The 17,457-nt window shown below is 37.6% G+C and overlaps 2 protein-coding genes across 2 annotated transcripts; one reads left to right on the forward strand and one right to left on the reverse strand.

Moving 5' to 3' along the window:
• The first annotated feature begins 1,116 nt into the window (after positions 1-1,116).
• LOC103993450 (bidirectional sugar transporter SWEET14) lies at positions 1,117-2,978 on the forward strand. Its single transcript, XM_009413526.3, has 6 exons — positions 1,117-1,304; positions 1,670-1,706; positions 1,797-2,007; positions 2,074-2,235; positions 2,319-2,438; positions 2,527-2,978. Exons 1-6 carry the CDS (start codon positions 1,253-1,255, stop codon positions 2,788-2,790), a joined length of 846 nt encoding a protein of 281 aa, XP_009411801.2. The 5' UTR covers positions 1,117-1,252; the 3' UTR covers positions 2,791-2,978.
• Positions 2,979-4,564: 1,586 nt separating this feature from the next.
• On the reverse strand, positions 4,565-14,864 carry LOC103993449 (uncharacterized). The gene is made up of 8 exons (XM_009413524.3): positions 14,719-14,864; positions 13,592-13,684; positions 12,449-12,516; positions 8,782-8,854; positions 7,932-8,038; positions 7,729-7,833; positions 5,981-6,080; positions 4,565-4,804 (listed from the first exon to the last, which is right to left on the reverse strand). The coding sequence occupies exons 1-8, from the start codon at positions 14,773-14,775 to the stop codon at positions 4,628-4,630; spliced, it is 780 nt and encodes a 259-aa protein (XP_009411799.2). The 5' UTR covers positions 14,776-14,864; the 3' UTR covers positions 4,565-4,627.
• Between the last annotated feature and the right edge of the window lie 2,593 nt (positions 14,865-17,457).

A 17,457-nucleotide genomic window follows, 5' to 3' on the forward strand; every position in this document is an offset into this window, starting at 1 on the left:
TATTGGGATTTTGGAGGGACATTTCCTTGTGTATTCAGATTCTAAATATCAACAACTAGAAAAAAAAATGAAGCTCACATTTTATGGTTTTTTTTTTTTTTTTTGTGATATGCATAGGGTAGCTTAGGCTGAACAAAAACTCCAAGAAAGACTCTAATCTCATCTTCCACAACAAAATTATCTTTTCTCAAGAACAGAAAAATGAGTTGCATATCTTATGCCACTGACTAATGAGTAAATGGGGGACAAAAGAAAAAAAATTCATGCTGGAAAAGGAATTGAGATAATTTTGGACAAGGTGGCAAGAGAGATCATGGGGGGGGGAGTAAAACACGAGATGTGATCTTGTTCTTGTGAGAGTGAGTGGTTGGCTTCTCTGAACAAGTTGTAAAAAGTGTCAGCAATAACAGGATGGTGGATGGATCAGGCACTCATGCAACTTTTAATCTCAATGTAAACAACTCTCTTGTATCTCACTTTATATTTTCTCTCTCTCTCTCTCTCTCTCTCTCTCTCTATATTTTTTTTAATCTTTACTGTCTCCTCTTCTCACCTTTTTCTCTGTCTCCTCTCTACTTCTAATCTTCACTCACTTAGCTGCATCACACTGAGAGACTCTAAATGTTGCATCTACCTACACTGCTCTGCAATTAATTCCAACACTAGTGCAGTCTTCTATGACTTGCACAACTCAATCATCTTGGTTTTCTTATGAAATGCTAATGATGGATTGCTTCACAATTGTGCTAACAACTATATATGTGCTGCATCAAACCATCCTCTATACCTTGACATTGCCATTGGATCTGAAAATTTAGAGTCTGAAAGAAAAGCAAGAATTGAATGACATGATGTTTGATTCACATTTTCCATTTTTTTTTCTTCTTAACCTTAGGTTTTCCAACAAATCATGAATATGAAATTAATAATTTGTTGAAATATATGCTATATATTTATTTATATATATAGCTCTGGTAATCTTGATATCTACAATTGATGGCATAACTGCTATTGTTGACAGTGACAACCAAGTGGCATCCCACTCACATATATCAAATAGGATGATGCTCATCTCCCCATCTCTCCTATAAAATGGGCCTTCTCCTCGTATCTAAGGAGGCACACAAAGTAACTGAGGAGGTGGAGGAAGGTTGTCTTTCTTCTTTTCCTTCTCAAGGGGAGAGGGAAAGACCCTTGCTCTTGCTTCGTTCCTTGATACATCCTTCTTCTGCTCTGCTTGCCTCGAGGTTCCATGGCTGGCCTATCACTGCAACACCCTTTACCTTTCACCTTCGGCATGCTAGGTGATCCTTCATTTGTTCTTTCATTTGTCTTCTGCACATCATTCGGTCAATTCAAGCTTCCAAACCCTTTTCATGAGGTTATTATCTTGGCATGTCTGCAAATCTACTGTCGTTTACGTCGTTCTAAGTACTGTAACCTTCTCTATTTCTTGTTCATCGCCTATTTTCCTTGCAATGTGTGTAATTAGCTTGTACATGACAAGAGTGCATGCATAAATGCTGTCTCTGTTTGGAGTATAATTACTCTATTAATATCATGAGATGTACATTTCCACAAGTACTCCTTACGTACTTGTGCTACTCCTTCATGCAAAACCTCTTCTTCCATGGAATATTACTGATAGCTAAGGATGACGAATTGGCAGGCAACCTCATCTCCTTCATGGTTTTTCTCGCCCCAATGTAAGCATCACACTTCTCTGTTCTGATTTCACTTTTATGGATTTGCTGCTTCAATGTGACGACGCTCGGTACTGCTACTCATCATCACAGCCCTACGTTCTATCGAGTTTACCGGAAGAAATCAACAGAAGGGTTCCACTCCCTGCCTTACGTTGTTGCTGTGTTCAGCTGCATGCTGTGGATCTACTACGCTTATGTCAAGACCGATTCCATCCTCCTCATCACCATAAACTCCTTCGGAGTATTCATCGAGACAGCCTACATCACCATCTACCTCATCTACGCCCCCAAGAAGACTAGGGTTAGTATACATCATACATAGATCATCCATATATAGACTACTGTACTAATTCATTTCGAGTTGCAGATCATGTCTATGCGAATATTCGTGCTCTTGAATGTGGTAGTGTTTGCCGCGATCATTCTCTTGACTCAGCTACTCTTCACTGGCTCCATTCGCTTGAAGGTGCTTGGATGGATCTGCGTCGGCTTTTCCGTCAGTGTCTTTGCTGCTCCGCTGAGCGTCATAGTAAGAACTGAAACGGTGGCTATGGTCTCGGTAAAATCTTGCTACAGATCCAACTGATGCTCTTCATTGAATCAAATGTTCAGAGGCTGGTTATCCGTACAAAGAGCGTAGAGTTTCTGCCGTTCTACCTCTCCTTCTTCCTCACGCTGAGCGCGATCGCGTGGTTCGGCTACGGCCTGTTCACCAAGGACATCTATGTTCAGGTGATCGTGACTGCAAACCTGTTTCGTGTGTGATATATATATATATATATATATGCTTCCCTGACACCTTGTTCTCTGGCCAAAGCAGCTCCCGAACGTGCTGGGCTTCCTATTTGGAGTCGCACAAATGGTGCTCTACATAGTCTACAAGAAGAAGAAGAACGTCGTCGTGGAGCCGGCGGGGATCGAACACATCGTCAGGATTGCGGAGCTGGCGATAGCTCCAGCTTCGGAGTTGCAGGCCGGCGTCGAGGAGACCGATCACCGGAAGAAGGCGAGTGAGGGCAGTACTGAAGGCGTAGAGAAGGCAAAGATGACAGCCGAGGAAGGGGTTGAGATTGACGCAGTATGAAGCATGGCCTCGAATGAAGATGTCGCAGCATTACATCACTTCCATCAAATTCCTCCACGTCATAGGCTTTAGTCTTGTCCTGACTATAAAAGATTGAGTTTCCATCCACTTGTATCATCAAAAGGAAGGCAAAAGGGTGCAGTGTGTCTACTTATCGTTTTCGCATTAGTAAACTACTTTGTGAGAAACGCTCGTACACATAGCGACATGTTCATCATCGTTCCCTCCGATGCTGCTGGAATCCCAAGCAATATGGCTAGTGGGGTTCTGATGACATAATAAATAACTCCAAGCAGCGATTCTCAGACACAACTCTCACATACTTTTTCTCAAACAATACGAATCATTAATTCTTGCCCCGAAGTCAAACGTTAATCCCGGAATCTGTATGTGTGTGTGTGTGTGATGAGAAAGAGTCCCCTTATGTTTCCTACTTTTTCTTACCGTCTCTCGAGAGACATGCAGGCAGCAGAGATTGACTTCTTCATGGGTTAGAAAGAAAAGGAATTCTACTTCTTTTCAGGCCAATAAAAGTTAATCATATGCAGCAAAGGGCAATTGAAAGGACAATGATTGAAGTAACCAAGAAACGGCAGCAAGACAACTTTCAGAACCTTACGAAAAGCTTATTATTAGACTGCCTATTTACCATCTTTCTTGCTTATCTACCATCAAGCAGCAAAATTGTTCTGCAACACATCCCAAATCCAGAGACATTCAACACCTACGCAGTCTATCCGTTGATGGATCAGCCTCTGTTTCATTAATTAGCTCACTTGATCAAACCTACATGCCTCAAACTGGTAGCTGAACATGACAACCAAGTCCTCTCAGTGCTGCCATATCACCTGTGGAGCCATTGGCGAAGCTGTGTGCCCACCCACATATCTTCATAGGTGGGGTAGGCTTTTTGACACAAATCATTATCCTTCCACCAGTACAAACTCATTGTGATTTGAGAGACTCCAAGATGAGGAAACTAGAAATTGTCGATTTCCAGTGATGTATGTTTCTTTCCTTCCACGTTTGTTGATATCACCTTTAGTTTGACATCTACTGGCCAACGAACACATGCAATATATATCTTGCTATGGAGCTAAGAAATGTTAGATCTCTTAGGCGTATGAACTTTCTTCCGGATTAATAACTACGTGGTCGAATGGAAACCTCAGTGACAATTCCACGATAAGTAGAACATATTACGAGAGAGGCAAAGCTGGCAAGAACGCGCAAGGGTGTACAAGCATGAACACAACACTCGATAGGACTTCATGCATGAACCCTTGTCCTCTCTCTCTCTCTCTCTCTCTCTCTCTCTCTCGGCATATGCTTGCATTCCTGCGCGTCTCTATTTTGTCTAATGGTCTGAATTAAAATTTGTTTTCTTTAGGGGTTAGTGATTTTGTCTTTGATGATGAAATCTCGCTCTCTTGTTTGTCTTAATGTTGCTTTTACCAATATTATACAGCCTCTTCTCTACTAATTTTATGTCCCATCCTTATATTATTTGATACTTTGATTAGAATTTTGTACAAGTATAAATTTATCTATTTTATTTTTAATAATTGTTTATATTATGCTATCTTACACCAATCTCTCGTCATATTATACATTGTAAATATTATGGTGTCTTATGTGATTTTATGGTTGTTATTTTAGTTTATAATAGTTTATGAATGTTATATCATCTTGAAAAAAATAAGGCAGGTTATAAGGGAAAAAATTGATATAATATCTCTGGAATTTGCAAATCAATTTCTGAGAGACTAAAAAATACTTTGGAAGACAATCCGATTCCACTCCATACGAAATAATACACAAAGTGAACAAAGGCATGTTAGGTTATACGGATGAGCAAAACCACCATAATGAACACACAAATCATAATGAAGATCACAAGCCATGTGAAGCAGGTGGTCTTGAAACTTTCCGAGTAAACCTCTATCGCCCGTTTACTGGCACGGCTGGTGCTCGCCAAGCTATGCTCCACAGCGTTCTCAGTGGAATCAAGAATCTATTTAAGACATGAAACTCAAGTATGAAAGCTGCGTTGGTCTAAGCAGAGGAAGAAACTGACAAAACACAAACTCAAACAGGTTATACGGAATTCATGAAAACCCTATTTTTCTTGCACGCCATCCATCATTGTGTAGTATTTGTCCATATTCCTAGACATCATGTTTGACTGTGCAAACAGGCTCCAAAAATCACCAAAAACAATACAATAAGTGTTTCAATTTTTTTTTATTTTGCTTTAAATTATGAAGTGATTTTGGATCTCCAGATCATGCTGCAAACAAAAATTTTGTTTCAGTGAATATGCCTGAATCTATTTGTTTAAATCAAGTCTCTAATTAACATGTGTTCAGTGGCAAAGCCATATTTCAACAGCAAGAGGAAAAGGAAAGACTAACAGTCTAAAGATGTATAAACCAACACAGAGTTCCAAAGGAATAGAATTTCTCCGGTGTTTTCAAGTTGGCATTGCAGCTTCAAACAAATTTTGGATGATGGCTGAAATCACTGGTGATACTTGGCTAGACCACAAGAGGTGATTAAGCATTCTACCTAGTGATGCCACTAAGGCTACAACAAGGACTAGCATGGATAGCAGAATAACTAAAGAAAGACTGCGAAATGTGAAAGCATATACAACAACAACAACGACAACAAAACTGTAAATCCCAACTATTTGGGGTCGGTTACATGGATCTTTTGTCACTATTGAAATCTGTAAAAACACTATATATTTAGTTAAGTTAGGTTGAAATATATCTACCACTAATTTTTTCAAAAATGAAGTGTGGCAGAAAATTTATTATTTTTTAAATAATGAGTGCGCTAAATGTCTCTGTTTGGCACACAGTCTTCTAAACTTTTTGTTAATTGTTAAGATCGGATGGCTGAGAAAGCACCATAATTAAATTAGAAATTGTAAGAGTTGTGAAACGAGGTTACATAAGCTAGAGAATGATGTATATCAAAATGGCCAAAATTTCAACTTGGAAATTCAATAGAGATTACGCAAGTTAAAGGATAAAATGACCATAAATAAGTTCTGGATTAGTGGTTTGAGAATCAAGTGGTCTGCATTGCATTGACTATTAAATTTATTCCTGCACTTCCTTAAAGTGATAACAAAAGCACAAGAGATCAACAAAAAAAAAGAAACAAAGAAAATTCTCAGTACCTTCTCTGTGTCTTGCACAGATCGGTTGATCAAGAGACTACCTTCCTTAAGCTGTCGTGCTAAGGCAACCAAATCATCTGTTAAATCTTCTTGAAGCTTTCTGTTTATGAAAAAGTCAAGAAATAGTGCAGAAGAAAATTTCGATTATATATCAATTTCAGATCTAGCTATTGAGTGGCAAAGCTAGTAAAAATAAGCAGATAAGTCCTTTGATGACAATATGACAAATAGGCATACTTTATCACAAGTGTCAAGCAGTAAGATACAACTCTGTCGCATCATCTACTTACAGCCAGGACAAAAAGAACACCTTGAAATATAGATGCAGAGTCCCACAGTTTAACCAAAAATTACAGTTTATTAAGATATGAAATAAATAAACCACCTTATGAAAAGTTACTTTTTGCTCAAAATTAAATTTCTTGATGAGGACCACATATAATTTTCTCATTACTTGATCATGTTCCTTTTATTTTCTTTTCAAATATCAGTCCAAACATGTTATCTACTCTGTTTCAGGACTATTCCTATCCTGGGTTCACCTCCAATGCCATCAGAGATGTCAAAGGACAACTACCATGCTCAAAGCTTTCCCACCTCCATACAAGCCACCAAGATCCATCAAAGCAGCTGTCCTCCACTCACCAGACAATCATAAATTTTCATTCCCCTTCCTCTTGGTCATTTTAATTTTTGTTCATATTTCATTTGTCTCTGGCGGTACTCAGGCTCTATGGGAATGAACCAATCCAAGCCGATTTAATCCTAAATTGGCTGGTCCAGCAGATATCATCATGGCACAATGGAGGGGCAAGACCCAATATTTTGATATGTTTTAGACTACTGATATAGAACTCAAATTTAAATAATAAAAAAAGGAGCTGCCTATGATATACATCCAATTTTTTTATGCACAACCAAAGGGTATTCTGGAAACAGGAGCCTTTTACAGCAATGAACTGACATGATTTATTTTTTTTCTTTATCCTTTTAGGAGACAGCACCTAACCAGTTTGCAATGCACAAACTTCTAAAATAATCCACAGCAAAGTTTAAATTCTGGTTCATAGTAGTTGATGTCCACCAGTGGAACGCCAGGATTACGGCCAACATCACAGTGTATCAATGAAAAAAGATACCAAAATAAGGAAAAGGATAAAACAGGGACTTGTAGGTGAGTCCCTCCTCCACATCATTTGATTAAGGCCAAAGACCATGTATCCTCTTATTCATCTTCTCTTCCTCTTTTTTCTTTCACTTCCTCTTCTCCTCTCTTTTTCTCTTTTTCTGCTCCACCATTACCTGAATGAACAGATGTGATGAAGCTCACTCAAGGTTTCATGCTCTAAAGAAGCAAACTGGTGCTTATTTTTACCCTGTCAAGTTCCAAGACTGATGGGCACAGCTAGCCAGACTTTAAAGCATTACAGAAAAGCCTGGTCAAAACCATGTTATGTTTTATACCTGAGGGTGGCCAACTTACCATCCTATAATTGTGGATTGATAATAAATGGACCATATCGGTCCAACAAGTTTTAAAGCTGTGGTCCCTAATGAGGTCAAAGGAGACTATAAGAGTAAACAAACAAACAAAATAGATTAGCAAAACAAGATTAAGAGGTCTTATTAGTTTGCATGCACTATGATGAAATTTATCACACAGGTAGAAGAAATGTCTCACCAAAAGGAGGAAAATAAAACTCTCTTTGCAAACAATTATCATTTGAATAAACAAGCATATAACATACCTATGCTTCTCAATATGATCCAGTGCTGATGCATCCAATTTAACTGGCATTGCTGAATCCTTCTCCTTTGCATCATGACTGCTTTCCTTGGTTTCCATCTTAGCTCTATGCAGCATTTGACAGGAAGAGTTGTTTGATATATACCACAGGAAACATGCAAGGCACCAACTATATAGAATACAAGTATCTGCACTATTACTTACGTGGGCCTCCTCCTCAATCCTGGAGGAGAGCTTGTATAATTCACAGTCTGCTCTGTGCTGGATGGGCCCTCCTCTTTAGCTTCATGAGTAGCCTCTTCATGTTCTGCCTGATACAATTGTTACTAATATTTACAGAACTAAATGAAATATGGAACACAAGAACTGCAGTAATCAAAAGAACTGCAGCTAAATTATGAAATTCACATCAAGAGGACATTGAATATATACAAACTGAGTTATCAAACATGATAATAAATAAATAGATTCCTATTTGCAGAGTAAGGCAAAATGAAATAAGAATAAAAAAACTGGAAATAAGATTCTCTAAATACAACTGTTCATTAAAACGACTCGCGAGCAACTCTATGGTATGTATCAACCATATGCATGCAGCAGCATATGCCATGGCACAGTATCATCATGATGCTGGTCCTGAACTGCATGTGCATCAGATGAGCAGTGAAGATTTATTTATATGCAGGTGAGGCTCTTGGAATGGGCACTTGTCCATTCCCTTAACCGGTACCTGCATGGCCACTTTGACAATCTATATTGAAAACAACATCATCCGTCAAAATATACAAGCTATATAACTTGGACTAATATATTCTTTCAGTTCGCTTCACTCAGCTTCATGATTACATAAAATAGCTATCAACAAGCATCAGATATAAACCATAACATAGCAAATGCATCATTAACTCCTTGCTTAAATGGTAACTTACACCATTTAGGAATAAATATCTGTTGCTTAGAAACTAAATAGATGATTTCTGATATCTGCGAGTCCAGTGTCCAATAAATTCAAAAGACAATGGAATTTGTAACAATGCAAAAGAGACAAGTTTACCAGTGGAGCAGCTAACTTGGCAGCAAGGGCTTCAATCCTCTCAGAGTATTCATTCAATTTTGCTTTTGGGATGCTGATTATATGAGATTGTGTCAGTATAAAAATGAGTTACAGAGATGATGCTCGAGTCAGCTTGTTAAAACCACAAACATCCTAATTTGTAAGAAAGAAATCACTGGCACAGATGAGATTAGCTTAGCTCTTTGGAAAAGAGTTCGCTGAAAAAAAGCTCTTTCCTGAGTATTTTAGAATTTAATATCGAGCATGTACTTCCAATTGGTTACTCTTTCCATAAAAGACAGATTAGAAGTTGTAAAGCCAGAGTAACAATGTTAATGAAATTAATGCTTGAAAAACTACTAGGACTTATAAAAATACAGATATTAGTCAGCAATGAAATTTTAAGTTTCTCATTGAAGAATTATTTGTTTTATAAGAAAGCAAATGGCAACAGAGTGTTTTAAAATCAACTTATTGAAGTCTCATTAATATTAATTGAAATATGATTGTAAATTTAGCATATGATGTTTGGATAAATGATGCAGCTACATTACACATGCAATACTTTCCAAACAAGCTCTGTAGACAGCTTGGTTCCACAGGCTCAAAGGATTCAGAGATATGGCATTGGATGACAGTGTAAGTATTAAGGGAAAAGATATGGAATAAAGAGCTGCTATTTGTTGGTTTATCTGTAACTAGAGGGTAGCAGCGGAGCAAAGAGATTAAATAAAAATGAAAAATAGAAAGGGGATTGAAATGTAAAAGAACTATCATGAGCATAGAGAATGAAGGAAGATAAGTGTGTGCCAGGATATAAGCTTACTCAAAGATTCCACAGAGAAAAACAGGCTAAAACCCTCACATAAGGTGTAGTCAAACATTTTTCTACCTCATTAAGGAATCTTTTCGAGAAAACTGTTCAAATCTTTATAAATCTTTCTAAGATGCACATCTGATGTAGGCCAAAAGCTCGTGACGAAGAGGTTTTTTTTGTGAGAATAACGAAAATTAGAGAAAAGAAGGATAATAATTAAAAGGTAACAAAAAAAGAAATGGATAACTATTAGGTCCACTCAGCCTCAAGGAAATACATGAGGAATGAATGTCTTGTACCTTTGGACATTTGACATGTATATGATCCAATTATGCCATCAGCAAATCAAATATAACTTCATACCACTCACACGTACTGTGAAAAAGAAAATGCACCCCTCATTTATTAATAATCACATTCTTTGATCCATTTACAAACCCTTTTCCTTTTTTTATAGACCCCAATAACAAGATGAAAACACACAAATAATGCAAAATTACTAAATAAAAAAGAATCGTTTACTCTTAACCTTTTCTTCTTCGAAGAGGATTAATTTTCATATATATTTTGGAGGATAATCTTGATTGATAGCCTTTAATCTTTCTTCAATCTTTATAGAATGATGAAGCTTCTTGTAGAGATGAATCAATTTACACACACACACATTGTCATATAATATACCATAAATATTTAACTATTTTGTATGATTCAATTCATACCATGGTACATCAGGTATGGTATTGCTAGCAGCAGTATATGTCTATGGAAAATTATAAAATATAAAAAAGAAAATCTATGCACCACCTTTACTTCAGTATAATCAATATACATCATATTGTATGAGATTAGCTGGTAAATGCCAGCCTCTACTGTTGGAATGGTTTGATATTCAAGTGCTCACCACTAGCACTAGTTACATCATTAAAAACAATAAGAAAGACCAACTGTTTAATATGGGCACACTTAAAAAGTGCTTGTTCAACAAATGATGATGAAATATCAAATTTTCCATTCATCTCATTTATCATCCAATATTTTACACAAAGTAAATTTGTGCCACTAAACATTAAAATCAAAGCAAAAATGGAAAAGAAAAAGGCATATTTGGTTTCTTGTTAGCTTAAGAAGGTGTAAAAGATGCAGTACTTTAGTTGTTATTAACACAACAAATCTAGAAATGGTTAGTGAAACAAAAAAGCATCTTCCACAAAAGAACAACTTACACAACTTTGGAACATTTTAGATGACATGAATTTATGTTAATAACAAGATTTGTCTATACATAGAGGTAATAGAGACATATCTATGCATATCATTCATTGATAACAACACAAATATGCCATAGATCTTCATTCTAGAAATCAATCAATACAAAAAGCGATTTACAGTTTTTCCTTCTAGCTTGATCAGTTAAAGCTTTAATTTCGCATATGGGGTTAAGCTTGCTTTTTGTTGCAAGGTCAAAGATTGTTATTCAATAAACATTTGCATGTTAACACAAGCCGTACCACCTAATTTAGCAAGCTAGTGTAAATAAAATTGCTTGGATGTTAAAATATTCTATTGGTAACTGGTGCTTGATTGAGTACAATAAAAATCTAGTGTGATTTGAGTACAATAAAATGCCTAAGGTGCTAGGCATCCGCCCTAATGAAGCAAGGTGCTCCAAAATATTAAAATTTTAAAAATATATATTACAATAGGTATATATGGTCATAGAAATAAAAATGGCACATCAAATTGAAATCATATAAAGTATCATATTATATTGTCCATATTCTAATAACAAAAATATCAATAACAACATATCATGCGGTATGCTGCAAGCCTACACATGATAGGATGCTAACTGTTATGTTCTAAGCGCATTGTTTTCAAAAGGGATGAAATTTGAGGTGGATGTTAACTGCTAATCAGTGTTTTTTAACCGCTGTTATGTTCTAAACAGTGTTCTATGCAATGTTTTCATATCAATATGATATATGTGGCGAAAAAAAAATATGCTTAACAGGTTTCTACTGATGGAGACCTAAGCTATATAGATTTCTAACCAATGCTAAACAGTTCTAAAGTGTGGATCAATATGTTGTTAAACAGTTTTAATCAGTGCTAAACAGTTCTAAAGATAGAATTAAGAAGAGGAGCAACCGACGACTATGGAGGAAGGTGGGGGAAGGAGAGGGCTGCAGACAAAAGTGGCGGCGACAGACAAAACTGCGGATGAAGGCAGCAGTGATGGCTAGAGCTGCAGACAAAGACGTTGGGAACAAACGTAGGGTTTCTATTCGAAGACAATCTAGTGGTGGAGGGGTTTGTGTTAGGGAATATTAGTTGATTCGATTGAACCAACTTGCTTGTTCAATTGAACCAAGCATGGACCTAGACCCAAATTCACTCGGGTGCTCGCTTAAGGCGCCCAACGCCTAGGCTCAAGCGAGTGCCTGAGCAAAGCTTCAACGAAGTGCCTCGCCCAGAGGTTTCGCGCAACGCTCAGGCCTCACCTCACTCAAGTACCTTTTGAAAACACAGTGTGACCAAACCTTCTCAATGATACTCTCCTGCCTGACTTTTCTCTAGCTTCCTATTTGCACTATCATTTGACCTGCACCACTTCCCCTCTGCTTATGCTACGATAAATTACTTCCTTTGTCTTTACATTAATGTTATGTCTTTTGCTTTTGTCCTCTTGCTCCCAGAAAGTGACCATTAGGGCAATGCTTGAAATTTGAGTTATTTTTAATATGCAATGAAGCCCAAGAAAAAAATTATCAAATACAATATCTAGTAATATTTTCTTATATGGCAAAAAATGAAATAAGAAAGGCAATTATTCAAAACAGATAAACAAACCTTGGTGCTCCTTGTGGTGTAGTCTCAGCACCTAATTGCTCTAATTGTTCCCTTAATGTGGTGACATACTGCCAAAGTTAATGAATTTTTAGTCAATATAAGAATCTATTGTTAACTTATGCAAACCTAAAAAAAACACCAGAAGATATATGTTGGTTGTTCTTCTTCAATTATAGAGTTCTTAGAGGTTCTACAATAATCGGAAGATTCAAGTAAAATAAAGAATTTTGTGTAACTAAACCTGTCTTCTCAGCAGGCCATGAGCTTTCATGATGAACCAAGGGAAACTCCAAACATAAAAATTTTGTCCACTATTGCATGGTCAACATGTCATGAGGGCACATATCTGGGTTATGTCCATAAGTGCTTTCTATCCTAACCACAATAGTGACTCCTGATACCCAAAGTTTTAGAAAATAGGTGTGCAAAAGTAGCGACATCAAACTTAGTTATATTTGATCTAACAAAGTACTACGGTTTTCTGAAGCAACATCTCATCAAGTAATTGCAATGGCCTTTGACAAGATGTTTCCATTATTGTTGCATGTGTGAGCAATATGTAAAAGTTGCCCAACATTATTTTCAGAACATTATTTTTATCATCAATGCCTACATTTGCATATGGATATGGTTTTACTTAGTAAAAAATTTATACATTATGACGCTGCCATGGAAGATCAATTGAGGCTACGAGAATATACACTTACATAAACGTAAAAGTCTTAAATCGAAGGGCCATGTAATTCAGACTACCAATTTTCTTACACTAATAAAACATTGAAATATGCACTATGATTGTTCAGAAAAATTAGTATCTTTATTTTGCAATGAATAGAAAACATATAAATTGCAGATGCTACATTAATAATGCTAGAATAAAAAAATAAAGAAAGCATCAAGATTTAACACTTTCTTCCAATAGGTTAATTAATATTTTCAGTGTTAACTAGCTTTAGAATATTTAACGGTTTAAAATACACCCAAGCATGCATGAATCATGGTCATAACTATGGAAATTTGTCTGTCACGAGTATGATAATCGAGGATGGCATATTAAATATAAATGAGCAACTCTGTGTCACATGGAATGCAGGAGAAGGTGCAATTGGTGAACTTTCTTCCCAGCCTTGGGGTTTCACTTACATGTATGAGCTTTGTTTGATTCTTCTGTCGTGGAGCAGCATCCAACAATCTTCTCAAATTAATTTCAGTCTTGCTGAGACCCATCGGAAGTACCTAAGAACAACAACGTCATCATCATAAAATAAAGGAAAAAAAGTTGGCACAAGCATGAACTACATATCAACATTTGGTAGTTGAAACTTAAGAAGGGAGCACTAACCAGAAAAAATAAAACAAAACTATTGTCTAATGCAAGCCAAATTCTAGTGGTCAGCAGATTGTATGTGAAATCTAGCAGTCAGGGCTTCAACTTCAGTGATTAGCATAATATCACCAAAATATAATCCAAGCCACTTATCACTTGTACTCCCTGTGATACAAGATAGCATACTTGTCTCTGAGGAGACATCCTAGTGGTCAGTGGATTGTATGTGCAGTCAAGCGGTCAGGGCTTTGAGTTACATGATATGTGTATAGTGCATGCATTATCATTATACTTATATATGGAGGAGAAAATAACTAACAAAAAACAAGACTGACATACATAGATATTCTGAGCTCCCTACCAGAAAGACTACCAACAGATCCATCTATAATTAAGATCTACAATTCTGCAATTAGCATCTACTGCCAGCAAAGCTTATCCCTTTTCAGCCACCTGATACCATAAACTATTGAGAAACTTATTGGACGGTCAATTTTTTGCTATCTAAACTTGTCAATCTTGATCGAGCATATGATGTCATCCCATTTTGCATCGATTCTACACGAACCTGCGTTTGATCTGTACAATTGTTCTACAGTTGACCTTGTTTCTCGATCCTGAAATCAAATAGTAAAGAACTTGCTCCCAACTGTCATCAGGAGCCAGAATCATACAGACAAAGATATACCATAAAGATACATCCAAAAAGAATTCCTTCAAAGGAGGTGGAAAAACCCCAAGAACCACCACGATGCAAGCTTCCAATAAAGAAAAAAAAAGAAAACAATTGGGTGTGATATAAATATCCTTGAATTATAGACGCTATGGAGTCACAATGCCATTCGATTTCGCATAGAAGTTATTAACCACATAGGCAAAGGACAACACAACTCGATAAATCGCCAGCCTCAACAATAGGCTCGCCGGGATAAAGAGAGCGAACCTCGCCGCCGTCGAAGGGCCAGCGGTTGAAGAGCTTATCATCCTGCTGGATCGCCATTAAAGCCGCGCCTGCAGGAACCCGAGGCAAGAGCGGCGACGAGAAAACCCTAACGGAGAAGGGTCCGAGGGGCGGCACCTACGTTTGCGACACGACGAAGATCCAAAATTAATGGCCAAGTGGAAAAGAAATAGGCCCTTTTTACACATACATCCCTAACAATTGTACAAATTACATATTTACTGTTCGAACATGTTTACATCTATTGAAAACCTTTCAAGCCGCATTACTTCGCATTACAACCCTCGAGATTACAAAAGATCCTATCGCCTGAAAACACTTTTTGAATTTAGTTTATGATGCCAAAATCATAGATTTTATAAAAATATTTTTAAAAATAAAAATATATATCTGTTAGAAAACTATAGATTAAATAATCAATAAATTATATTCGTCTCCCCTTTCAATCCAACGATCGGGAGGGCTATTGGACCAGCCCACATTGTATAATCCTTCCATATTTCATACATGTCAACCTATAACTTAATCCATAAATTAGTGATAATTTTTTATAATATTTATCGATTGGAACAAAGCATTTGTCATGATCCTAAACTTTTCATCACAAAAAAGAATGTTTTTTGACAAAATTAGTGATAATATTGTGATTAATTCATAAATTTGAAGGATTTAGGATGAAAATCTAATGACAAACCATGTTTCTGCATTTTAACAAATTAATTTAGTTCTAAATGATTCAACATATCGTCTTTTAGTGACATACCTAAATATTAAGTGTACAAAATTTATAAGCAGCTGTTGTGGTGGAGGGGATTGCATTCTTATTATATTTCAAGTCTAGCCGTCATTAGAAGGATATAACTTTGCCAATTCTCATCAACCGTTTTCTACCTTCTTAGAGTTCTAATGCTTGTCCACCAACAAAAATCAATGCGCTCAACATCAAGTGTATGTATACCAATGAGTATCCTCACCAAATGTAAATTATTTCATGAAACTGGAGTAAACTTTTTCTTTGGAATTTAAAATGAGTCTTTGACTCTAAGTGGCCCTTAATCATGTTTAGTCTAAATAACATAATTTAACATATCTTCTTATAACATTTATGTTTTGATACTTAGGGAAGAATCTTATACTCAATCTTATACAAAGAAATATCACATTTAAAAGGGATAATCCTGACACCCTCCAACTTTTCCTACCACGTAGGCAATATCTAAACCCATTTTTTACTAATCCTACAGTCGAAAAAATAAACTTGATTTCACATTAATGGTCGATGGCATGGCCCGGCCTTACCAACCTTTCCTTCCGAATGAATGACGAGGATGTCATGCCTTGCCTGACCCTAAAAAGTGAGGAAGCTCGACTAGAGACATCATCCCGATAGTCCCCAAACACTTCCCCCGGGAGCACATGTCGGTAAGCCACCCACGTTAAATATTTTCATCATGTAGGGTAAGGGGGGGCATTAAAGGAGGTCATTTGGTTCCACCTAGCACCCAGATATAAAAGCCTTGCCTCGAGCTAAACTGGGGCAAGCAAGTAAAAGAGACTCTTTACTCTCTTGATTACATTGCTGAGTTTTCCTCCCCCTATACTTTCCTGACTTAAGCATCGAAAGGGTCGAGCTGGGATGCTCCCGGCGCAAGCTTGTTGTGTAGAGTCATTAGCATAGCCCGAAGGTGCGACCAAAAGGCTACATAGTAGAAGGGACCACCCAGCTCCCAAACCAAGCTTTATCACTCGAAGACTAAGCCACTCTTAGTGAATCGCCTCTCCATATATATTTCCTTTGTCATGCCCGTAATGCTTGCTCTCCACATCAGCTAGGAGGAGCTAGCAGAAGGGACCTGCACTTTCGACAAAGAACCAACTGGGCCAACTCACCAATTGACAATCTTAGTGTGCTAATATTTTGGCATTAGAAGGAGGGCCGAACGTCACAGGAACATCCTTCTACCACTCTTAACAAGTGCTCCAACAAGGAGATGCTACCTACAGCCTCTAGCACTTTTGAGCAAAGAGGGCACACACCTCGCTTCCAATAGAACGATGCATCTACCTTGGCCTAGATGCCAAATCCCTACTAGCACCTTCTTAACGACCTAGGACTTTCCCCTCCAGGGTTGGGAGTGGGCTCCCTACTCATCCCGTTAGAGGTGCTCTTGGGCCACACTCAGTAGGTCTATACCCTCACCTACATGATGCAAGCCATCGCTCTACTCCTCCCTCTATTGATGCAGTTGGCGATTCTGATATAATGGCCCACCCTCCAACCGTCGGCTGCACATCCTCCACTTGAGGCTCAACCGAAGAGTCCACGCCCTACCTTCCAATAACCTTCTTGACTAGAAGGGATAGTCAGTGCTGCACCACACCCTCCGATGGTAAGCTCAATGCTCCGCCAAGTCACACCCAAACCCTAGCAAAGTCTAAGGCCCAGTCCACTGATTCTTGGGAACTCTCGATGATGGCACAGCTCAAGCCATGAATCGGAGGCTAGACGAGTTTCAGTAGGAATTTTGGCACCCCTATGGTGAACTCGATACGCCCCACATATCCCCTTTTATTTAGAGAATCTAGGAGGAGCTCATCCTAGCCAACTTCCGCCTCCCTAGTTTAGGAACCTTCGATGGCAGCTCCGACCTTGTAGAACACGCCTTCATGTTCCAGGTCTAGATATCTTTGTTCAGCACTTTGAATGTTCTGATGTGTCAT

The sequence above is a fragment of the Musa acuminata genome, chromosome BXJ1-8 (genome assembly GCF_036884655.1).
Source record: "Musa acuminata AAA Group cultivar baxijiao chromosome BXJ1-8, Cavendish_Baxijiao_AAA, whole genome shotgun sequence".
In the NCBI taxonomy this organism is placed as follows: Eukaryota; Viridiplantae; Streptophyta; class Magnoliopsida; order Zingiberales; family Musaceae; genus Musa; species Musa acuminata.